The sequence below is a fragment of the Leuresthes tenuis genome, unplaced genomic scaffold, assembly GCF_036924035.1.
Source record: "Leuresthes tenuis unplaced genomic scaffold, fLeuTen1.0.hap1 SCAF_22, whole genome shotgun sequence".
In the NCBI taxonomy this organism is placed as follows: domain Eukaryota; kingdom Metazoa; phylum Chordata; class Actinopteri; order Atheriniformes; family Atherinopsidae; genus Leuresthes; species Leuresthes tenuis.
The window spans coordinates 4,975,034-4,999,962 of NW_027325376.1; the positions used below are offsets into that span (position 1 = coordinate 4,975,034).

General features: G+C 39.8%; 1 protein-coding gene and 1 long non-coding RNA gene across 2 annotated transcripts in view; both read right to left on the reverse strand.

Annotated features, from left to right (window-relative positions):
• The window catches only part of LOC140282369 (uncharacterized), a 45,047-nt gene that overhangs the window by 18,089 nt on the left and 2,029 nt on the right, over positions 1–24,929 (reverse strand). Inside the window, exons 7-48 of the mRNA XM_072376947.1 lie at positions 23,885–24,028; positions 23,671–23,796; positions 15,009–15,046; positions 14,897–14,931; positions 14,002–14,796; positions 13,655–13,922; positions 13,439–13,551; positions 13,021–13,094; positions 12,815–12,937; positions 12,163–12,258; positions 11,198–11,341; positions 10,980–11,108; positions 10,838–10,875; positions 10,726–10,760; positions 9,831–10,625; positions 9,680–9,751; positions 9,484–9,586; positions 9,268–9,380; positions 8,853–8,926; positions 8,647–8,769; positions 7,991–8,086; positions 7,026–7,169; positions 6,807–6,935; positions 6,665–6,702; positions 6,553–6,587; positions 5,658–6,452; positions 5,507–5,578; positions 5,311–5,413; positions 5,095–5,207; positions 4,680–4,753; positions 4,474–4,596; positions 3,815–3,910; positions 2,850–2,993; positions 2,631–2,759; positions 2,489–2,526; positions 2,377–2,411; positions 1,482–2,276; positions 1,331–1,402; positions 1,135–1,237; positions 919–1,031; positions 501–574; positions 295–417 (exon numbers count right to left, since the gene is read on the reverse strand). Coding sequence (XP_072233048.1) covers positions 295–417; positions 501–574; positions 919–1,031; positions 1,135–1,237; positions 1,331–1,402; positions 1,482–2,276; positions 2,377–2,411; positions 2,489–2,526; positions 2,631–2,759; positions 2,850–2,993; positions 3,815–3,910; positions 4,474–4,596; positions 4,680–4,753; positions 5,095–5,207; positions 5,311–5,413; positions 5,507–5,578; positions 5,658–6,452; positions 6,553–6,587; positions 6,665–6,702; positions 6,807–6,935; positions 7,026–7,169; positions 7,991–8,086; positions 8,647–8,769; positions 8,853–8,926; positions 9,268–9,380; positions 9,484–9,586; positions 9,680–9,751; positions 9,831–10,625; positions 10,726–10,760; positions 10,838–10,875; positions 10,980–11,108; positions 11,198–11,341; positions 12,163–12,258; positions 12,815–12,937; positions 13,021–13,094; positions 13,439–13,551; positions 13,655–13,922; positions 14,002–14,796; positions 14,897–14,931; positions 15,009–15,046; positions 23,671–23,796; positions 23,885–24,028 — 6,882 coding nt within the window. The remainder of the gene's footprint in view (positions 1–294; positions 418–500; positions 575–918; positions 1,032–1,134; positions 1,238–1,330; positions 1,403–1,481; positions 2,277–2,376; positions 2,412–2,488; positions 2,527–2,630; positions 2,760–2,849; positions 2,994–3,814; positions 3,911–4,473; positions 4,597–4,679; positions 4,754–5,094; positions 5,208–5,310; positions 5,414–5,506; positions 5,579–5,657; positions 6,453–6,552; positions 6,588–6,664; positions 6,703–6,806; positions 6,936–7,025; positions 7,170–7,990; positions 8,087–8,646; positions 8,770–8,852; positions 8,927–9,267; positions 9,381–9,483; positions 9,587–9,679; positions 9,752–9,830; positions 10,626–10,725; positions 10,761–10,837; positions 10,876–10,979; positions 11,109–11,197; positions 11,342–12,162; positions 12,259–12,814; positions 12,938–13,020; positions 13,095–13,438; positions 13,552–13,654; positions 13,923–14,001; positions 14,797–14,896; positions 14,932–15,008; positions 15,047–23,670; positions 23,797–23,884; positions 24,029–24,929) is intronic.
• Positions 16,759–19,328, reverse strand: LOC140282163 (uncharacterized). The gene is made up of 4 exons (XR_011909817.1): positions 19,242–19,328; positions 19,030–19,142; positions 16,961–17,043; positions 16,759–16,877 (listed from the first exon to the last, which is right to left on the reverse strand). It is a non-coding gene; the product is annotated as an uncharacterized lncRNA (long non-coding RNA).

Genomic DNA, 24,929 nt, shown 5'->3' on the forward strand with positions numbered 1-24,929 from the left:
CCCTGTAACAGCTGGGATACGCTCCAGCCGTCCCATGAACTGAGGAGGATGCAGCAGGTATAGAAAATGGATGGATGGGGGGGGGGGGGGCAGACTGGAGAGGAGCAGCTGTATATCCCAGAGGTAGAGTGGACCTTCAATCTGAAGATCAATGCCTAACTTCTCTGATGTTGAAGTGTTGAAGTGTCCTTTATGTAAAAGACGGATCCAGCTTTGACCCCAAATATATTCCTGACTTAGAAGTCTCTCTGGATAAAAGCACCTCCTAAATGAATGTAATGTCAGGTATCTTACCACTTTGTAGTCTTTGTAGGATCCCACCAGTTCAAGAGGTAAACTCCAAAATGGATCATCAGAGCTCGTCTCAGTGCCACATGCAGAGCATTTGCTCTTGTGTGTCAGCTGTCCCTGAAACAGCTGAATAAAGACAACACAAAGCCTGTTAGCATGATGCTCTCATTATACTGACAGATCTGTTAGATTTAATGTGAAGTCTATACCTGTGATGCCTCAGGAGTGGTCACATTTCTCAGGATGTTCTCAAAACACTCAGCAGCATCTCTTTGTTCATCCACTTGATGGGATAAAAATGAGGAGGATGAAATATTAACTTTATCTGTAGTTTAATATCCTTAAAGATGGTTTTCATTTATCCAGACAAGTAGCACAACTCACTGTAATTTAAAGGAAATTTCACATCTTTTTCTACATTTGATATGAATAGCTTTAAGTATTTTTCCATCAACTCTGAGTGATGGTAAAAAGTTAAATTAGACTCTTTGTTAATGTCTGCATGTTGGTGCTAGAGATGATTTGTGATTTTGAAGATATTTATTTATCCTGACAAATAAAGTCTCTTTCAGCCCAAAACTGAGGAAATGATCATCGGCCCTTCAGAGTGTAGGGAATGTCTTGTACCTCTGGTGATGCCCAGCTTCTTTGTGATGTTTTTAGTTTCAACTGGATGATTCTTCAAGTCCTCAAAGAGAGTTTTAAGATGTTTATCAAGAGACTGATCGTCACAGCGGTTGCTATGGAAATGAAATACAATCAGAGATGAGAAACACAGAAGTGAACAGTTATCTCTGTTTGGTTCAATGAAACATTTTACTGAGCCTGAGTTTTACAACAAACCTTTCCACAGCTTCTCTGAAGTCTCTGGTCATGAACAGCACCTGCAGCACGCTGTTCAAGTAGCTTGTTGCTCCTTGGTTGTACAGCCCATGGTACTTTTTGCCTTGATGGAGGTAAGTGTCAGTTATGCATGTTAGCTGCAGGGCTGTTTTTAAAAGATGAATGACAAACTGAGCCAAAAGGATGTATATCTTACCAGAGTATTGATCATATTGAGACGTTTTTCTTGAGTCCAAGGAGGAAGCACCTGCTCCATGTTTACTAGAAACTGATAAGTTTGATGATTAAAGAAAAATAGATGCAGGACAGAATGAATGTATATGTGTGGATTCCTCATGACTCCTCACCCTTCGCTGTTTCTCTGCCAGCCTTAACATCATGAACATGTTGCTCATTGTTGTCTCTGGTATTGAACTTGGAGGCTTCTGAAGAGGACCCTGCTGTGATGTTTGGAGTCAAAGTGTCTGAAGCAGCCACACCGTCTCCTCCACTGCTCCCTCTCTGATCATTACTGAGCTCACTTTTCCTCTGCATTTGAGCTCTAGTTGTGCTTTGATCTGTCTTCATCTTCTCCTCATCTCTCTGTTTTTCATCACGAGTCTCTCTGTTTTGAGCCTCTCTAACATTCATCCCTCTTGTCCCTTCAGTTTTCCCTCTGCCCACATCGTCCTGATTCCCAGCTGCTGCCCTCTCACCATTATTTCTGTCTGTTGTCTTTACATTGTGATCATGTTGCTCATTGCTGTATCCGGTAATGTTTTTGGAGGCGGTTGAAGTGAACCTTGCACTGCTTCCCTGAGTCACAGTCTTAGCTGCACCCTCACCCTCTCCTCCACTTCTCAGTGTCTGATTATTACTGAGGTTACTTTCCTCTGGTATTTCAGCTCCTGTTCTCTTTTGACCTGTCATGATCTTCTCATCTCTCTGTTTTACCGAACTATTTCCTCCACCTTGATCTCCTCTAACATCCACTCTTCTTTTCTCTTCACTTTCCCTTCTGTCCATTTTGTACTGACTCCCTGCTGCTGCTCCCTCAACTTCCCTTTTTTCTGTTCTTTTTACATCATGAACATGTTGCTTGTTGTTGTCTCTGGTATCTTTCTTGAAGGCTCCAGAAGTGGAAGAAGTCTCTGCAGCAGCAGCTGGAGAGATCAACCAAAACACAGATGATCCACTCAGACCAGGTCATACAGTCACTCAGAAACTCATCAGTTAACTTGTCATTAAGGTTTATCATCTTACCTTTCCTGTAGAACAGCAGATAAGCATCCCAGGACCTGATGGGAGTGAAAATAAGGTGAGCTCATTGTTATATTCATCAAATGTGTGAATGGAGAGAAAGATGAGAAGTTACCTCTCAGTGATATCCACTAGGAATGGTTGGAAACTAAGCTGTACAAGAACAGCAAAGTGTTTAATGATGATTTTTTTCTTTGTGATGAAACATTGACTTCGTTCAAATAATAACATTAATAATAACATTAATAATAACATACCAATCTGACTTCACTGTCATTGAAGTGGTACCACTTCCCATCATCCTGGGACCTGATTGTTACAGTGTAATTTCCATATTTCAGTTCACCAACATGTTCCACAAATGCATACAGCTCATAGATCTGACTCTGATAACCAGTGAAGAGAGAAAATGACAGAAATCAGCAACAGAAATAAGACGATAGAACATTTTAAAAAACATATTCACTGTAGGGTACCTGAGCTCCACTTGGTGGTATCTGCAGTTTGTAGGGAGTCACCACAATTTGATTCATTTTCACATAATTCATGTATCTGTAGTCGAACTTGAATCTCTTCAACATCAGCATCAAAACCTCTGGATGATGCGTTATTTCAGATTTCTAATGGAAACACAAACACTGTGAATTAAAACATGACAGTTTGTAGTACTCTTCAGGCGAGTAATAAGTACAGAGGACATTAAACTATATGCAGGGTTATGTATGCCGTGGGGGTTGAATCATTTCTGGCCATCTAAAATAACAAACACATCTTAATATTAACAACAGGTTAAAATCCAAAACTTTGATTGACAGAATGGAGTCAAGTGCAGGGATTGGTGCAGACCACAACAGACTGAACAGTGGAAAAAGGTTTAAACTTTAAAATGATCAAAGGAAATGAACTGATGAAACAAAGACAGGAAGCAAACAAACTGGTAAAAAGGGACAGAATATCTTTAACAAAAAGGAAAGTGATCACACTCCTGTTGTAGTGATTGTTGCTGAGCTGTTCATTAACTGAATGCAAACAAATATAAAAATAAAGCAAATAATAATGATGTAATTATCATTAGCTGTCAGCCATTTAATAAATAGAAAGCTTCTGGTGAAAAAAAATGTGTCCCTTTCATCAACTTCTGTTTCTAAACAAAAACTGAGCAACACAGTTTATTAATGACATGTGAACACAAAGTGATGATATCAGCATGTTTTAGTGCCACTATTTCAGAACAGAAGCAGAAAGCAGCAGCTGGCCAGTCTCGTCACAATGATCAGTGCAAATGTTACTGTGGGACAACAGAGAAGAGTTTGAAGAAATGTCACATTTAGTTTTCTGCAACATAACAGAGACAGTTATACAATAATATAATGTGACACAATCTCAATTCTGGAATAGACTCAACTTCTGTGTTTACATTTCAGTAAAATCATCAAATTACCAGTATAGCATCAGCTTTGGCATCACAGCTATCACAGAACAGCTGGTTTGGCCCACTGACATCAGCCTCTCTGAAGAAATCAGCAACACCATCCACCTGAAAAATACATTCAGTTACTTTTCCCTGAAATTTGTAAGAAGATTAAAAAAAATCAGGTTTGATAGATTTCAGGAACTAATGTCAGTGATGTTTTATGTAACTGTGACTGAACCAACAGTTGTCTAGATATGCTGACCTCATCGAGCAATGCATGTTATGTTTATTCTCATCAGTATATCCTGTCAATGATCTAATTTAGTGAAGATGATGGACTGCGGAGTTGTGATGGACTGATAACCTGCCCTGGGTGAAGCCCCACTCTCACCCTGTAACAGCTGGGATACGCTCCAGCCGTCCCATGAACTGAGGAGGATGCAGCAGGTATAGAAAATGGATGGATGGGGGGGGGGGGGGGGCAGACTGGAGAGGAGCAGCTGTATATCCCAGAGGTAGAGTGGACCTTCAATCTGAAGATCAATGCCTAACTTCTCTGATGTTGAAGTGTTGAAGTGTCCTTTATGTAAAAGACGGATCCAGCTTTGACCCCAAATATATTCCTGACTTAGAAGTCTCTCTGGATAAAAGCACCTCCTAAATGAATGTAATGTCAGGTATCTTACCACTTTGTAGTCTTTGTAGGATTCCACCAGTTCAAGAGGTAAACTCCAAAATGGATCATCAGAGCTCGTCTCAGTGCCACATGCAGAGCATTTGCTCTTGTGTGTCAGCTGTCCCTGAAACAGCTGAATAAAGACAACACAAAGCCTGTTAGCATGATGCTCTCATTATACTGACAGATCTGTTAGATTTAATGTGAAGTCTATACCTGTGATGCCTCGGGAGTGGTCACATTTCTCAGGATGTTCTCAAAACACTCAGCAGCATCTCTTTGTTCATCCACTTGATGGGATAAAAATGAGGATGAAATATTAACTTTATCTGTAGTTTAATATCCTTAAAGATGGTTTTCATTTATCCAGACAAGTAGCACAACTCACTGTAATTTAAAGGAAATTTCACATCTTTTTCTACATTTGATATGAATAGCTTTAAGTATTTTTCCATCAACTCTGAGTGATGGTAAAAAGTTAAATTAGACTCTTTGTTAATGTCTGCATGTTGGTGCTAGAGATGATTTGTGATTTTGAAGATATTTATTTATCCTGACAAATAAAGTCTCTTTCAGCCCAAAACTGAGGAAATGATCATCGGCCCTTCAGAGTGTAGGGAATGTCTTGTACCTCTGGTGATGCCCAGCTTCTTTGTGATGTTTTTAGTTTCAACTGGATGATTCTTCAAGTCCTCAAAGAGAGTTTTAAGATGTTTATCAAGAGACTGATCGTCACAGCGGTTGCTATGGAAATGAAATACAATCAGAGATGAGAAACACAGAAGTGAACAGTTATCTCTGTTTGGTTCAATGAAACATTTTACTGAGCCTGAGTTTTACAACAAACCTTTCCACAGCTTCTCTGAAGTCTCTGGTCATGAACAGCACCTGCAGCACGCTGTTCAAGTAGCTTGTTGCTCCTTGGTTGTACAGCCCATGGTACTTTTTGCCTTGATGGAGGTAAGTGTCAGTTATGCATGTTAGCTGCAGGGCTGTTTTTAAAAGATGAATGACAAACTGAGCCAAAAGGATGTATATCTTACCAGAGTATTGATCATATTGAGACGTTTTTCTTGAGTCCAAGGAGGAAGCACCTGCTCCATGTTTACTAGAAACTGATAAGTTTGATGATTAAAGAAAAATAGATGCAGGACAGAATGAATGTATATGTGTGGATTCCTCATGACTCCTCACCCTTCGCTGTTTCTCTGCCAGCCTTAACATCATGAACATGTTGCTCATTGTTGTCTCTGGTATTGAACTTGGAGGCTTCTGAAGAGGACCCTGCTGTGATGTTTGGAGTCAAAGTGTCTGAAGCAGCCACACCGTCTCCTCCACTGCTCCCTCTCTGATCATTACTGAGCTCACTTTTCCTCTGCATTTGAGCTCTAGTTGTGCTTTGATCTGTCTTCATCTTCTCCTCATCTCTCTGTTTTTCATCACGAGTCTCTCTGTTTTGAGCCTCTCTAACATTCATCCCTCTTGTCCCTTCAGTTTTCCCTCTGCCCACATCGTCCTGATTCCCAGCTGCTGCCCTCTCACCATTATTTCTGTCTGTTGTCTTTACATTGTGATCATGTTGCTCATTGCTGTATCCGGTAATGTTTTTGGAGGCGGTTGAAGTGAACCTTGCACTGCTTCCCTGAGTCACAGTCTTAGCTGCACCCTCACCCTCTCCTCCACTTCTCAGTGTCTGATTATTACTGAGGTTACTTTCCTCTGGTATTTCAGCTCCTGTTCTCTTTTGACCTGTCATGATCTTCTCATCTCTCTGTTTTACCGAACTATTTCCTCCACCTTGATCTCCTCTAACATCCACTCTTCTTTTCTCTTCACTTTCCCTTCTGTCCATTTTGTACTGACTCCCTGCTGCTGCTCCCTCAACTTCCCTTTTTTCTGTTCTTTTTACATCATGAACATGTTGCTTGTTGTTGTCTCTGGTATCTTTCTTGAAGGCTCCAGAAGTGGAAGAAGTCTCTGCAGCAGCAGCTGGAGAGATCAACCAAAACACAGATGATCCACTCAGACCAGGTCATACAGTCACTCAGAAACTCATCAGTTAACTTGTCATTAAGGTTTATCATCTTACCTTTCCTGTAGAACAGCAGATAAGCATCCCAGGACCTGATGGGAGTGAAAATAAGGTGAGCTCATTGTTATATTCATCAAATGTGTGAATGGAGAGAAAGATGAGAAGTTACCTCTCAGTGATATCCACTAGGAATGGTTGGAAACTAAGCTGTACAAGAACAGCAAAGTGTTTAATGATGATTTTTTTCTTTGTGATGAAACATTGACTTCGTTCAAATAATAACATTAATAATAACATTAATAATAACATACCAATCTGACTTCACTGTCATTGAAGTGGTACCACTTCCCATCATCCTGGGACCTGATTGTTACAGTGTAATTTCCATATTTCAGTTCACCAACATGTTCCACAAATGCATACAGCTCATAGATCTGACTCTGATAACCAGTGAAGAGAGAAAATGACAGAAATCAGCAACAGAAATAAGACGATAGAACATTTTAAAAAACATATTCACTGTAGGGTACCTGAGCTCCACTTGGTGGTATCTGCAGTTTGTAGGGAGTCACCACAATTTGATTCATTTTCACATAATTCATGTATCTGTAGTCGAACTTGAATCTCTTCAACATCAGCATCAAAACCTCTGGATGATGCGTTATTTCAGATTTCTAATGGAAACACAAACACTGTGAATTAAAACATGACAGTTTGTAGTACTCTTCAGGCGAGTAATAAGTACAGAGGACATTAAACTATATGCAGGGTTATGTATGCCGTGGGGGTTGAATCATTTCTGGCCATCTAAAATAACAAACACATCTTAATATTAACAACAGGTTAAAATCCAAAACTTTGATTGACAGAATGGAGTCAAGTGCAGGGATTGGTGCAGACCACAACAGACTGAACAGTGGAAAAAGGTTTAAACTTTAAAATGATCAAAGGAAATGAACTGATGAAACAAAGACAGGAAGCAAACAAACTGGTAAAAAGGGACAGAATATCTTTAACAAAAAGGAAAGTGATCACACTCCTGTTGTAGTGATTGTTGCTGAGCTGTTCATTAACTGAATGCAAACAAATATAAAAATAAAGCAAATAATAATGATGTAATTATCATTAGCTGTCAGCCATTTAATAAATAGAAAGCTTCTGGTGAAAAAAAATGTGTCCCTTTCATCAACTTCTGTTTCTAAACAAAAACTGAGCAACACAGTTTATTAATGACATGTGAACACAAAGTGATGATATCAGCATGTTTTAGTGCCACTATTTCAGAACAGAAGCAGAAAGCAGCAGCTGGCCAGTCTCGTCACAATGATCAGTGCAAATGTTACTGTGGGACAACAGAGAAGAGTTTGAAGAAATGTCACATTTAGTTTTCTGCAACATAACAGAGACAGTTATACAATAATATAATGTGACACAATCTCAATTCTGGAATAGACTCAACTTCTGTGTTTACATTTCAGTAAAATCATCAAATTACCAGTATAGCATCAGCTTTGGCATCACAGCTATCACAGAACAGCTGGTTTGGCCCACTGACATCAGCCTCTCTGAAGAAATCAGCAACACCATCCACCTGAAAAATACATTCAGTTACTTTTCCCTGAAATTTGTAAGAAGATTAAAAAAAATCAGGTTTGATAGATTTCAGGAACTAATGTCAGTGATGTTTTATGTAACTGTGACTGAACCAACAGTTGTCTAGATATGCTGACCTCATCGAGCAATGCATGTTATGTTTATTCTCATCAGTATATCCTGTCAATGATCTAATTTAGTGAAGATGATGGACTGCGGAGTTGTGATGGACTGATAACCTGCCCTGGGTGAAGCCCCACTCTCACCCTGTAACAGCTGGGATACGCTCCAGCCGTCCCATGAACTGAGGAGGATGCAGCAGGTATAGAAAATGGATGGATGGGGGGGGGGGGGCAGACTGGAGAGGAGCAGCTGTATATCCCAGAGGTAGAGTGGACCTTCAATCTGAAGATCAATGCCTAACTTCTCTGATGTTGAAGTGTTGAAGTGTCCTTTATGTAAAAGACGGATCCAGCTTTGACCCCAAATATATTCCTGACTTAGAAGTCTCTCTGGATAAAAGCACCTCCTAAATGAATGTAATGTCAGGTATCTTACCACTTTGTAGTCTTTGTAGGATTCCACCAGTTCAAGAGGTAAACTCCAAAATGGATCATCAGAGCTCGTCTCAGTGCCACATGCAGAGCATTTGCTCTTGTGTGTCAGCTGTCCCTGAAACAGCTGAATAAAGACAACACAAAGCCTGTTAGCATGATGCTCTCATTATACTGACAGATCTGTTAGATTTAATGTGAAGTCTATACCTGTGATGCCTCGGGAGTGGTCACATTTCTCAGGATGTTCTCAAAACACTCAGCAGCATCTCTTTGTTCATCCACTTGATGGGATAAAAATGAGGATGAAATATTAACTTTATCTGTAGTTTAATATCCTTAAAGATGGTTTTCATTTATCCAGACAAGTAGCACAACTCACTGTAATTTAAAGGAAATTTCACATCTTTTTCTACATTTGATATGAATAGCTTTAAGTATTTTTCCATCAACTCTGAGTGATGGTAAAAAGTTAAATTAGACTCTTTGTTAATGTCTGCATGTTGGTGCTAGAGATGATTTGTGATTTTGAAGATATTTATTTATCCTGACAAATAAAGTCTCTTTCAGCCCAAAACTGAGGAAATGATCATCGGCCCTTCAGAGTGTAGGGAATGTCTTGTACCTCTGGTGATGCCCAGCTTCTTTGTGATGTTTTTAGTTTCAACTGGATGATTCTTCAAGTCCTCAAAGAGAGTTTTAAGATGTTTATCAAGAGACTGATCGTCACAGCGGTTGCTATGGAAATGAAATACAATCAGAGATGAGAAACACAGAAGTGAACAGTTATCTCTGTTTGGTTCAATGAAACATTTTACTGAGCCTGAGTTTTACAACAAACCTTTCCACAGCTTCTCTGAAGTCTCTGGTCATGAACAGCACCTGCAGCACGCTGTTCAAGTAGCTTGTTGCTCCTTGGTTGTACAGCCCATGGTACTTTTTGCCTTGATGGAAGTAAGTGTCAGTTATGCATGTTAGCTGCAGGGCTGTTTTTAAAAGATGAATGACAAACTGAGCCAAAAGGATGTATATCTTACCAGAGTATTGATCATATTGAGGCGTTTTTCTTGAGTCCAAGGAGGAAGCACCTGCTCCATGTTTACTAGAAACTGATAAGTTTGATGATTAAAGAAAAATAGATGCAGGACAGAATGAATGTATATGTGTGGATTCCTCATGACTCCTCACCCTTCGCTGTTTCTCTGCCAGCCTTAACATCATGAACATGTTGCTCATTGTTGTCTCTGGTATTGAACTTGGAGGCTTCTGAAGAGGACCCTGCTGTGATGTTTGGAGTCAAAGTGTCTGAAGCAGCCACACCGTCTCCTCCACTGCTCCCTCTCTGATCATTACTGAGCTCACTTTTCCTCTGCATTTGAGCTCTAGTTGTGCTTTGATCTGTCTTCATCTTCTCCTCATCTCTCTGTTTTTCATCACGAGTCTCTCTGTTTTGAGCCTCTCTAACATTCATCCCTCTTGTCCCTTCAGTTTTCCCTCTGCCCACATCGTCCTGATTCCCAGCTGCTGCCCTCTCACCATTATTTCTGTCTGTTGTCTTTACATTGTGATCATGTTGCTCATTGCTGTATCCGGTAATGTTTTTGGAGGCGGTTGAAGTGAACCTTGCACTGCTTCCCTGAGTCACAGTCTTAGCTGCACCCTCACCCTCTCCTCCACTTCTCAGTGTCTGATTATTACTGAGGTTACTTTCCTCTGGTATTTCAGCTCCTGTTCTCTTTTGACCTGTCATGATCTTCTCATCTCTCTGTTTTACCGAACTATTTCCTCCACCTTGATCTCCTCTAACATCCACTCTTCTTTTCTCTTCACTTTCCCTTCTGTCCATTTTGTACTGACTCCCAGCTGCTGCTCCCTCAACTTCCCTTTTTTCTGTTGTCTTTACATCATGAACATGTTGCTTGTTGTTGTCTCTGGTATCTTTCTTGAAGGCTCCAGAAGTGGAAGAAGTATCTGCAGCAGCAACTGGAGAGATCAACCAAAACACAGATGATCCACTCAGACCAGGTCATACGGTCACTCAGAAACTCGTCAGTTAACTTGTCATTAAGGTTTATCATCTTACCTTTCCTGTAGAACAGCAGATAAGCATCCCAGGACCTGATGGTAGTAAAAATAAGGTGAGCTCATTGTTATATTCACCAAATGTGCGAATGGAGAGAAAGATGAGAAGTTACCTCTCAGTGATATCCACTAGGAATGGTTGGAAACTAAGCTGTACAAGAACAGCAAAGTGTTTAATGATGATTTTTTTCTTTGTGATGAAACATTGACTTCGTTCAAATAATAACATTAATAATAACATTAATAATAACATACCAATCTGACTTCACTGTCATTGAAGTGGTACCACTTCCCATCATCCTGGGACCTGATTGTTACAGTGTAATGTCCATATTTCAGTTCACCAACATGTTCCACAAATGCATACAGCTCATAGATCTGACTCTGATAACCAGTGAAGAGAGAAAATGAAGTAATCAGCAACAGAAATAAGACGATAGAACATTTTTAAAAACATATTCACTGTAGGGTACCTGAGCTCCACTTGGTGGTATCTGCAGTTTGTAGGGAGTCACCACAATTTGATTCATTTTCACATAATTCATGTATCTGTAGTCGAACTTGAATCTCTTCAACATCAGCATCAAAACCTCTGGATGATGCGTTATTTCAGATTTCTAATGGAAACACAAACACTGTGAATTAAAACATGACAGTTTGTAGTACTCTTCAGGCGAGTAATAAGTACAGAGGACATTAAACTATATGCAGGGTTATGTATGCCGTGGGGGTTGAATCATTTCTGGCCATCTAAAATAACAAACACATCTTAATATTAACAACAGGTTAAAATCCAAAACTTTGATTGACAGAATGGAGTCAAGTGCAGGGATTGGTGCAGACCACAACAGACTGAACAGTGGAAAAAGGTTTAAACTTTAAAATGATCAAAGGAAATGAACTGATGAAACAAAGACAGGAAGCAAACAAACTGGTAAAAAGGGACAGAATATCTTTAACAAAAAGGAAAGTGATCACACTCCTGTTGTAGTGATTGTTGCTGAGCTGTTCATTAACTGAATGCAAACAAATATAAAAATAAAGCAAATAATAATGATGTAATTATCATTAGCTGTCAGCCATTTAATAAATAGAAAGCTTCTGGTGAAAAAAAATGTGTCCCTTTCATCAACTTCTGTTTCTAAACAAAAACTGAGCAACACAGTTTATTAATGACATGTGAACACAAAGTGATGATATCAGCATGTTTTAGTGCCACTATTTCAGAACAGAAGCAGAAAGCAGCAGCTGGCCAGTCTCGTCACAATGATCAGTGCAAATGTTACTGTGGGACAACAGAGAAGAGTTTGAAGAAATGTCACATTTAGTTTTCTGCAACATAACAGAGACAGTTATACAATAATATAATGTGACACAATCTCAATTCTGGAATAGACTCAACTTCTGTGTTTACATTTCAGTAAAATCATCAAATTACCAGTGTAGCATCAGCTTTGGCATCACAGCTATCACAGAACAGCTGGTTTGGCCCACTGACATCAGCCTCTCTGAAGAAATCAGCAACACCATCCACCTGAAAAATACATTCAGTTACTTTTCCCTGAAATTTGTAAGAAGATTAAAAAAAATCAGGTTTGATAGATTTCAGGAACTAATGTCAGTGATGTTTTATGTAACTGTGACTGAACCAACAGTTGTCTAGATATGCTGACCTCATCGAGCAATGCATGTTATGTTTATTCTCATCAGTATATCCTGTCAATGATCTAATTTAGTGAAGATGATGGACTGTGGAGTTGTGATGGACTGATAACCTGCCCTGGGTGAAGCCCCACTCTCACCCTGTAACAGCTGGGATACGCTCCAGCCGTCCCATGAACTGAGGAGGATGCAGCAGGAATAGAAAATGGATGGATGGGGGGGGGCAGACTGGAGAGGAGCAGCTGTATATCCCAGAGGTAGAGTGGACCTTCAATCTGAAGATCAATGCCTAACTTCTCTGATGTTGAAGTGTTGAAGTGTCCTTTATGTAAAAGACGGATCCAGCTTTGACCCCAAATATATTCCTGACTTAGAAGTCTCTCTGGATAAAAGCACCTCCTAAATGAATGTAATGTCAGGTATCTTACCACTTTGTAGTCTTTGTAGGATTCCAACAATTGAAGAGGTAGACTCCAAAATGGATCATCAGAGCTCGTCTCAGTGCCACATGCAGAGCATTTGCTCTTGTGTGTCAGCTGTCCCTGAAACAGCTGAATAAAGACAACACAAAGCCTGTTAGCATGATGCTCTCATTATACTGACAGATCTGTTAGATTTAATGTGAAGTCTATACCTGTGATGCCCCAGGAGTGGTCAGATTTCTCAGGATGTTCTCAAAACACTCAGCAGCATCTCTTTGTTCATCCACTTGATGGGATAAAAATGAGGAGGATGAAATATTAACTTTATCTGTAGTTTAATATCCTTAAAGATGGTTTTCATTTATCCAGACAAGTAGCACAACTCACTGTAATTTAAAGGAAATTTCACATCTTTTTCTACATTTGATATGAATAGCTTTAAGTATTTTTCCATCAACTCTGAGTGATGGTAAAAAGTTAAATTAGACTCTTTGTTAATGTCTGCATGTTGGTGCTAGAGATGATTTGTGATTTTGAAGATATTTATTTATCCTGACAAATAAAGTCTCTTTCAGCCCAAAACTGAGGAAATGATCATCGGCCCTTCAGAGTGTAGGGAATGTCTTGTACCTCTGGTGATGCCCAGCTTCTTTGTGATGTTTTTAGTTTCAACTGGATGATTCTTCAAGTCCTCAAAGAGAGTTTTAAGATGTTTATCAAGAGACTGATCGTCACAGCGGTTGCTATGGAAATGAAATACAATCAGAGATGAGAAACACAGAAGTGAACAGTTATCTCTGTTTGGTTCAATGAAACATTTTACTGAGCCTGAGTTTTACAACAAACCTTTCCACAGCTTCTCTGAAGTCTCTGGTCATGAACAGCACCTGCAGCACGCTGTTCAAGTAGCTTGTTGCTCCTTGGTTGTACAGCCCATGGTACTTTTTACCTTGATGGAAGTAAGTGTCAGTTATGCATGTTAGCTGCAGGGCTGTTTTTAAAAGATGAATGACAAACTGAGCCAAAAGGATGTATATCTTACCAGAGTATTGATCATATTGAGGCGTTTTTCTTGAGTCCAAGGAGGAAGCACCTGCTCCATGTTTACTAGAAACTGATAAGTTTGATGATTAAAGAAAAATAGATGCAGGACAGAATGAATGTATATGTGTGGATTCCTCATGACTCCTCACCCTTCGCTGTTTCTCTGCCAGCCTTAACATCATGAACATGTTGCTCATTGTTGTCTCTGGTATTGAACTTGGAGGCTTCTGAAGAGGACCCTGCTGTGATGTTTGGAGTCAAAGTGTCTGAAGCAGCCACACCGTCTCCTCCACTGCTCCCTCTCTGATCATTACTGAGCTCACTTTTCCTCTGCATTTGAGCTCTAGTTGTGCTTTGATCTGTCTTCATCTTCTCCTCATCTCTCTGTTTTTCATCACGAGTCTCTCTGTTTTGAGCCTCTCTAACATTCATCCCTCTTGTCCCTTCAGTTTTCCCTCTGCCCACATCGTCCTGATTCCCAGCTGCTGCCCTCTCACCATTATTTCTGTCTGTTGTCTTTACATTGTGATCATGTTGCTCATTGCTGTATCCGGTAATGTTTTTGGAGGCGGTTGAAGTGAACCTTGCACTGCTTCCCTGAGTCACAGTCTTAGCTGCACCCTCACCCTCTGCTCCACTTCTCAGTGTCTGATTATTACTGAGGTTACTTTCCTCTGGTTTTTCAGCTCCTGTTCTCTTTTGACCTGTCATGATCTTCTCATCTCTCTGTTTTACCGAACTATTTCCTCCACCTTGATCCCCTCTAACATCCACTCTTCTTTTCTCTTCACTTTCCCTTCTGTCCATTTTGTACTGACTCCCTGCTGCTGCTCCCTCAACTTCCCTTTTTTCTGTTCTTTTTACATCATGAACATGTTGCTTGTTGTTGTCTCTGGTATCTTTCTTGAAGGCTCCAGAAGTGGAAGAAGTCTCTGCAGCAGCAGCTGGAGAGATCAACCAAAACACAGATGATCCACTCAGACCAGGTCATACAGTCACTCAGAAACTCATCAGTTAACTTGTCATTAAGGTTTATCATCTTACCTTTCCTGTAGAACAGCAGATAAGCATCCCAGGACCTGATGGTAGTAAAAATAAGGTGAGCTCATTGTTATATTCAGCAAATGTGTGAATGGAGAGAAAGATGTAAAGTTACCTGTGAGTTATACCCACTTCGAAAGGTTGATGATAAACCTGTAGATAAATAGAATTGTAATTTGTTTCTTAAAGAAATGTTTTGCATCATTGATGATTCATTGATGAAGTTCCACTGAACACGTACATATGTTCCTATCGTGTCACTGAAGTTGTTCCACTTCCCATCATCCTGAGACTTGATTGTTACAGTGTGATATCCATCACTCGATGAACCAACATGTTCCACAAATGCATACAGCTCATAGATCTGACTCTGATAACCAGTGAAGAGAAAATGACAGAAATCAGCAACAGGAATAAAAGAATAATGAATTATTCATAAGATATTCAGTGTAAAGTACCTCAGCTCCTGTATGTGGTATCTCTAGGATGTAGGGAAACTCCACACAACGTGTGTTTTTCACAAATCCTCTATAAGTTTCGTTGAACTTAAATCTTTTCAACTGCAGCATCAAAATTTCTGGATGATGCTTCACTTCAGATTTCTAATGAAAACACAAAATGGAAAAATGATCTATTTCTGATTCACTTTGAGCATTTAAGAAGTACAGCAGATATAAAACCATCACAAAAGGATCATGGGTAGACAACATCTATTTTTAAAACCATACTTGTAAAAGCAAAGTGTCCATTAATCCTTTGATTTCCTTCTTATTATCCAACAGTGAAGCCCTGACATCCTTCCCTAAGCAACACCCAGGCCAAAAGGGATATTTAATCCCTCCAGCATGTTCTGGGTCTGCTGTCAGATCTCCTCCCAGTTGGACATGTCTGAAAAACCTCCAAAGAGAAGCTACCAGCAGACATCCTCATCAGATGCATGAACCACCTCAGCTGACTCCTTTCAATGTGGAAAAGCAGCAGCTTTGCTCTGAACTCTGAGGATGAACAAGCTCCTCGTCCTCTATATGGTTCAGGCAGTCCAGACACCCTCGAAAACAAACTAATTTAAACTATTTACATCTGCAGAGTCTGAATGAGTATGTGTTACTGTGGGACACCAGAGAAGAGTTTATAGAAATGTCAGATGTAGTTTTACTATGTAATGTAGTGATACAAAAACTTGGTACAAAACTTCTGTTTGCTTCCAATAAATTAATGAACTCTAAATGCTGCCACTCTGAAATCATCAAGTTCCCTTCATACAAACATATGTAATAATATAATGAGTCTGAACTCACCACTGTAGCATCAGTTTTGGCAGCACAGTGATCACAGAACAGCTGGTTTGGCCGACTGACATGTGACTCAATGAAGTACTCAGCAACACTATCCACCTGAAAAACACATTTAGTTACTTTTCTCTGATATTTGCTCCAAGATTAAAGGTTAAAGTCTCAGATTAAAACACACTGAAACTCTGCGAGTTGCAGGGGTGCTGGAGCCTATCCTCGATGGCGAGAGGCAGGTAGACCCTGGATGGGTGGCTCGTCCATCACAGGGCCACATAGAGACAAACAACCATGCACTCTCCCTCCAAGGGCCAATTTAAAGTCACCAATTAACATGCATGTTTTTGGACCGTGGGAGGAAGTCAGAGGCCCCAGAGAGAACGCAGACAGAAAGACCCCAGCCAGGATTAACCCTTTAATTGGTGAGGCAATGATGTTAACAGCTTCACCGCCGTGCAGCCCCTTCATGTAAGTGTGAAGTTTGATGTAAATATGGTCTGACCAGTGTGTATCTCTGTGTAGATGGTTTCTATCCACTTGATCCAAAGGCAGCGCACACCCAGACCTCTTACCACTTTGTAGTCTCCGTAGGATCCCACCAGTTGAAGAGGTAAACTCCAAAATGGATCATCAGAGCTCGTCTCAGTGCCACATTTAGAGCATTTGCTCTTGTGTGTCAGCTGTCCCTGAAACAGCTGAATAAAGACAACACAAAGCCTGTTAGCATGATGCTCTCATTATACTGACAGATCTATTAGATTTAATGTGAAGTCTATACCTGTGATGCCCCAGGAGTGGTCAGATTTCTCAGGATGTCCTCAAAACACTCAGCAGCATCACTCAATTCATCCCATCGAGGAGCTAAAAATAAGGAGGATGAAATATTAACTAAAATATTAAAATATTAACTTTATCTGTAGTTGAATGTCATTTAATTTCGTTTCATTTATTTACAGGGGCGGCTGTAGCTCAGGAGGAAGAGCAGTCGCCCACCAATCGGAAGGTCGGTGGTTCGACTCTGGCTTCCCCAGGATACATGTCGAAGCGTCCTTGGGCAAGACACTGAACCCCACGTTGCTCCCCCAGTGTATCATTGGGGGTATGAATGTGTGTGAATGATTAGAAAAGCACGTAGTTATATCTTAAGACGTGCTGTATGAATGTGTGTGAGTGGGGTGAATGCGGCATGTAGTGAAGCGCTTTGAGTGGTCAGCTAGACTAGAAAAGCGCTATACAAGTACAAGTCCATTTACCATTTATTCAGACATCAAGCACAAGCTCACTGTTTTCCCATTAACTGAGTGACTGCAAAAACACATTTAAAGGTTATTTTCTCAAATGAATTCAGGAACTCCATCAAGCAAAACGTATTCACTGACATGCTTCCTGCTTTCTTAAAAAGTAGGATTCTGTGATTAGCTTCAGTTCAGTGTGTTTTCTGTCCTGGATTTCAATATTGATTTATGGGTGAAAACTGGCTCATCAGATCTTTTATATTCCATTAATCTATTTTACCTTTAATGGTGCCGCCTCAGTGGCAGCATGCTGAAGCACCTCTGGACATATTGTGCTTTACTTTGCGTCTTCTTGAGATTTTCTAACAAGCTTTTGCCTTCGAGGTTATTGATTTTTGGTAAATCTTTCTTTGTTGGTTTGGATGCTGTGCTGCTGAAGGGATTTCTGCAGGTCATTTGTATAATAAAAAAATACAGCACACCAAAAACTGTCGGGAGGTGCTGATTATTGGGAACAAATCATTAAAAAATCTGAACAAAAAAGAGTTTCACACTCTGGCTTCATATGCATCCAGATGTTTCAGCCCAAACGTCTTCCTCAAGGTTAGTGACAAATTCTGGCACTTTTTATATCTGTTACACTTGAATAAGACCTCAAAGTAAAGATGAGTTGAAGAGAAGATGTCTTGGATCAAAAGCAGGAACAAAATGGAGAGAAACATGAAAGGAGGTTAAAGCATTTCTTCCTGTCATCATCATGGGAAGCGTGAGATCCCTGGAAGATAAAATGGACAAGCCTGAACCTCTGATGAGGACGCAGCAGGAATATCAGGGAGGAAAGATTATTTTTCCACTGAGACATGGCTGCAGGAACGACTCTGACGCCTCTGTAGTCAGATTAAAGACTATAGGAGCAGACGGAGACTGCAGACAGAAGGGTAACAGTAAAGGAGGAGGATTACAGAGCAACAACAGATGGTGTAATCCTGCACATTTAGCTGAGAAGGAGCACCTCTGCGCACCAGATGTTGAATTGTTGGCTGTGAGTTTCTGTCCATGTTGTCTACAGAGAGAGTTCACCTGTGTTATCTGCCTGTATATCGACCTGTGTTGCAGGTAGATTATGTTTCTGATGTTACCTGTGTGTTAAACCATGAGCTAAGTTTTTACCAAGCTTTAAAAACAGCTCAATATATTCATAACGATCTCTGAAGATTTCCACCACACCTTCCTCTCTGCTACATTACAGTGGTGCACAAGCTGTAGATTTAATGTATTTATATATAATCGTGTTCGGTTCGAGGAATTAAATACATGAATGCAGTTATTGAAAGTGTCACCACTCATAAATATGTTTTATGACCAGTTTAATCAGTTTAATCGACTTGGCAACAAAAACAGAGCCTTCAGTGTGAATGTGAGAAAACGGAATTAACATGAACCAACTGATTATCTATTAACTGTGAAGTAATCACACAAAGCTACAGTGAGATAAGCATCAGTTCATGGGGAGAAACAAGAATTTACGATTTATATCCAGCAGGAATTCATGCATTAAATCCTCATGATTCATAAGTATACATTAGTGCCCTTTTTATAGTGTTTATTGTACCTGATTTGATGCCGAGCTTCTTTATGATGTCACAGGTCTCAAATTTGTCTCTCTTCAAGTTGTCAAAGAAGGTCTTGAGATGATTATCAAAGGACTGATCACCACAGCTGTGCCTGTAAAAGTAAATACAGCCTGACATGAGAACACAGAAGCTCACAATGATCTCTATTTGATGTGACAGAACATTATAATGTGAAAGCTTTACAACAAACCTTTCCACAGCTTCTCTAAAGTCTTCGGTCCGGAATAAAACCTGCAGCACGCAGTTTAAATGTGTCGTTCCTCTTTGAATGTATGACCCATGGGACATGATGGCTTGAAGGAGGCAATCATCAATTATTCATGTCAATTAAAGGATTGTCTTTAAAAAAGATTCTGGGATTGATAAACTGAGCTAACAGCACTTATATCTTACCTGGAGATTCATACAGTTTGATTCCGTTCAAGTTGAAATCTTCAGCCGCATTCTACGAAATGATTTGTTGGATCATGAGACAAACAGAGCTGCAGGACAGAATGAGGACATCTGTGTGACCTTACCTTCAAATGAAAGTGTCAGCTATAGACTAAGTGAACAACTGCCCGCACACGTATGCAGCCTCTAAACACTTCGGGATACTTTCTTTTTCATTTCATGTCACAGCCGCTGTTATGCTGCATTCAAAGTCTGTTAGAAACAGTAAGATATTGTGCGAGCTAATATAATTTTGACCCCTTATGTTTATAATTACTGCACATAAACCACTGGTTTTGCTTTTAGCGAATAAAATGACATAATTTCATCTTACTTTTGCTCACCATCTATCAACAGAATTTGTCAAACTTAAAGTGGCACACACCTTAGTGTGTGGGGATAAATCTTGTGCTACAATGGAAATATTTACAGTGTTTATGAAACAGGTCATATTAAACATGCTAATATGTTAAATTATGGAAGCGAGACGATTGTTATGGAAGTTTTTAAATCCAAAAATACAAATGTATACAGCAAGTTCACACATAAAGCTTTTCTGAGTCCACGGTCAAAACAGAAAGTTTGTTGGAAACAGACACACCCATCTGTGCTGCAGCCATGTGAATTCCTGTAAATGTGTAACAAATATTGAAAACGAAACTCAGCTGTCAGTACACTGTGCATGTGTAACCCTGTTAATAAATCCCTATCCGTAGAAATAGATTATAAATAATTAATAGTTCAAATGTGTTATTCTTGGGTAAAACTGAAAAAAAGAGTATTCCGTCATAAAGGTTCAAATGGTTTGATAGAGTATATTGTGATAAATAAGTTTAAAACATTTTCAAGAGACAAAGGTGCATTGCTGAATACTTTATTTTATTTTGAAGAAGTGTTGGTAGAGAGGAAGTGCAATCCTGGTCCTTAATTGGTTAAGGTGTGTGTATTTTGTGGGCGGGGCGATGATCGGGAGGCAACAGGTGGAAGACGCATGGCAGCGAGTGTATGACTCTAAACAGGTGTGCGGTTTCCTGTAGCTGGGAGACTGTCTGCTCGATGGTCTGCGCCTGGATGCTGGAGCTGTGCTTGTTGACGTGCAGCCAGAGACTTTCTGTCCGGAGGTTTCTGTGTTGGCTGCAGCCGTTTTGGCTTGTCGGTGTGTGTTGCTGATATTCGCTAGCGAAGCGAATTGACTTGCTCGAGAGTAGCTAAACCAGCTCCTGTCGTCCCCTGTGTCTCTTGGTCCCAGTGCGGGACTGTGAGGATTAACCCGCACTGTTGCCTTGGTGTGTGACTCGTTGCTACATCGTCGCCGGTTGCCGGGACTCCATCGCCTTTTCACCTGCCTACGCCATGTTGGAGGCCTGGTCTACCTGCAGCAGGCCTTTGGTTTGAGACTTGGACCGGGTAAACGGTAGCTCTTTGTTGAGTCGAGCCGTACTGAAGGTAACCATTTCTTTTCACTATTCTTCATTTGGATTTAAAGAGTGGATTTCCTTGTGTGAGTGAATGTGTTGAGTGTGGGCCCACTGGGTTGTTAAAACTTTCAAAGTTTTCTGTGCTAGACTTAGAAGGGTTTTCTGTTGAAACTTAAAAGGTTTTGCTGAAACATAACAATGTTTTTGATGAAACTTAAACTTTTGTTATCGGATTTTGTGATTGACAGGCAAAAGAGACAAGAATTTAATTTAATTTAAAGGGTATTATTTGTGATTATATGTGTTGCTGAAATAAATGATTGATTATTTTCCAAAACAGATGTGTTATTCCTCTGCTATACTGCCCAGAGCAATATTATCATTTAGAGTATTTTGAACTTTTAAAGCTGTACACAATCATCATCTTAAAGGGAGAGAGTATTTTAAAGGTATTACTTTGAGTAAACCATAGTTTGTTTTACAAACTCAGGGCCCCTCTCTGCTGTAATGAGGAGAAGTGGGCTACACATGGTTAGAGTGAGTCGTCCAATAACCAGAAGGTCGGCGGTTCGATTCCCAGTCTCAAATAGATTGGGGGACTGACAGCTGACAGCATTTTCCCGGGTGCTGTGAATGGCTGCCCACTGCTCCAGTGTATGGCATCTGTCTCCATGAGTGTGTGACCCTGTGCATGTGTGTGTTCAACAGGTGCCAACCTGACGGGTTAAGTGCGGAGAGTAATTTCGTAATCTAAATATCTTCCGAAGGACGCCGACTTTCCCCAAACTGTTCTTGGTGAGTAGATAAACATATTTTATGCCAGAAATAAGGTCTAGGTTTAAAAATACCGGAGTTCCTCTTTAAAGTGTCTCAGCTCAGTCAATTTAATCAAGGCTTAATTAGTCTGTTGTAATCATTAATAAGGTCCTATAAATAAGGTAAAATGGTCTTCTTAATTGGTTCACTGGTGTTTTATTCAGCACAAAAACGTTCTGTTTCACTTGAGTTGAAGTCACTGAAACCACAATGAATAAATGACCAAGAGTCATGGAGAAGGCAGAGTAATTTAATAATCCCAAATAATGTTTAACAATCAGTAGTCGGTACTTTAACCTCTAAGGTGACACATGGTGATTTTTAACAGCTGTATTTAGTCAACCAGTCAACTAAGCAACAAAGCAGAAACATGAAATCTCCAAACAGGCCTCAACGAAAGACTGTGAAAGCTTCAGTGTTTGTGCAAGCAGAGCTCTCCTGAAGCATATTCTAATTGTATTATGAACTCTACAAGAGAGTGAAGATTCTTTTAGATCATTCATATTATGAGCTAAAGTCTGATGTCTCCAGGGTGAATTCAGAAATAATAGATCCTTTAAATCTAGGCTTAAAACATACTTATTTCAGATGGCTTTTAATACCCAGTAGAATGGTGACTCTTTTATATTATCTTATTCAATTTTGCTGTATTTTATTGCGTTTACTGTTATTTTATTGTTTTGTACTTATTCTTTTCTTTATTTATTATCTGCTGTAAAGCACTTTGGTACCGAAATGGATTGTTGTAAAGGGCTGTAGAAATAAATTACATTTATATTTACATTTATATTTACATTTAAATGACATTGTGGACTTACAATCAGAACTTATGGTGTTCTTCTTTCAAATGCATGGACACAGGGTTGTGGAGGGTTTTGGTTTACAATTTTATAATTATGAAGATACTGGGTCATGAAAGCACAACTGTTCATTAGAGGACATAGAATTTAATGTATTTAGTACATAACACAAGCTGTCTTGTTTGTCTCTGTGCGGCGCTGTGATGGACTGACGACATGTCCAGGGTGTAACTTGCTCTCACTCAGTGGCAGCTGGGATGGGCTCCAGGCCCCCGTGAGGACTTGGATTAAGCAAGTGTAGAAACTTGTCTCATCAGTTCCCCGGGTGTCCACACTGTAAGAATTCACAGCTGTTACCTCCTCGTTCTCTTTTCTTTCTTTAGTCTTTTCGTTGTGACCATGTAGCTCATTTTTGTGTCTGCTATTATGTTCAGAGCTGTTTAAAGTTAACTTTTCACTCCTGTCATATGTCAAAGTCTTAGTAGCACCCTCATAATCTAGTCCACTATTCCGTATCTGACCATTACAGAGCTCACTTTTCCTCTGCATTTGAGCTCTAATCATGCTTTGATCTGGCTTCAGCTTCTCCTCATCTCTCTGTTTTTCCTCTATATTCCTTCCATCTTGGTCTCTTCTGATATAAATTTCTTTTTTCTCTTCAGTTTCTCGTCTGTCCACATTGTCCCGACTCCCAGCTGCTGCCACCTCAACCTTTTCTGTTGTCTTTACATCATGATCACGCTGCTCATTTTTGTCTCTGGTATCTTTCTTGAAGGCTCCAGAAGTGGAAGAAGTCTCTGCAGCAGCAGCTGGAGAGATCAACCAAAACACAGATGATCCACTCAGACCAGGTCATACAGTCACTCAGAAACTCATCAGTTAACTTGTCATTAAGGTTTATCATCTTACCTTTCCTGTAGAACAGCAGATAAGCATCCCAGGACCTGATGGGAGTGAAAATAAGGTGAGCTCATTGTTATATTCAGCAAATGTGTGAATGGAGAGAAAGATGTAAAGTTACCTGTGAGTTATACCCAATTTGAATGGTTGGTGTTGAACCTGTACATGAAATGAATTTCAATTTATTTAATAACAACTATTTATTTTGTGCTTCAGCATTGATGATTTTTGAGCAATGACACTGAACACATACCGATGTAACTGTGGTTTCATTGAACTTGTACCACTTCCCATCATCCTGAGACTTGATTGTTACAGTGTAATGTCCATATATCAGTCCAATATGTTCCACAAATGCATACAGCTCATAGATCTGAGTCTGATAACCAGTGAAGAGAAAATGACAGAAATCAGCAACAGGAATAAAAGAATAATGAATTATATGAAAGATATTCAGTGTAAAGTACCTCAGCTCCTGTATGTGGTATCTCTAGCATGTAGGGAAACTCCACACAACGTGTGATTTTCACAAATCTTCTGGAAGTTTCGTTGAACTTAAATCTTTTCAACTGCAGCATCAACATTTCTGGATGATGCTTCACTTCAGATTTCTAATGAAAACACAAAATGGAAAAATTGTCTATTTCTGATTCACTTTGAGCTTTTAAGAAGCAGATATAAAACCATCCCTTTGAGATGAGAAACTCAGACACTATGAACATTCTTCCCACATCAAAGTGCTCTGCAAAATGTAAAAGATGAATGTAGAAATACTTTGTTGAAAGATGTCAGGACACAGGCCCAAAGTCCATACAGAGTCACAGAAACAGCACTGGAGCTTTAAGTGTTCACTGAGTACAGATAAGGTTAAGAAGAACACAGATTTAGGTTTTCTGTGTTTAGTTTGCTCATGTTGAAACTCAGCTTTAACCTTTAGTGACTTTTAGTGACTCAGCTTCAGACTGAAAAAGATGCCTGATTTTACAGATGCACCAATCAGAGCTTTTTTTTCATTGTGAATAAGAGTCTTTATGCAGTGGAAAGGCTTGAAATGAAGAAATTTTTTTTCCCCATTTCCTTGGGACAACAATAAAAAGGAGCCATCCTTTATTTGTCTGCAAAGGCAACAGGTCCAAGAGGGAAGCTCAGACATCCCTCTGCTGTGAACAATACACATCTTAACAAAAATGTTAACATCTATATTTTAAATAATGTATAAATAAGCTAAGTGTCCATTGATCCATTAATTTTCTTCTGCCTATTAACTGAGAAGGAAAGCCCTGACATCACTCTCATCAGCAACACCCAGGCCAAAAGGGATATTTCATCCCTCCAGCATGTTCTGGATTTGCCACAGGCTCATTTTCTCAGCCTCTACCCAAACACTGTGACCAAAGGTGAGGGGCGGAACAAAGATGGGGCACTGAATCAAATGCTTTATGCTCCCTCTTCACTACAATGGTCCATTTCAACACTCTCATGACAGCATGGATGCTTGTTTAGAGAAGAGAC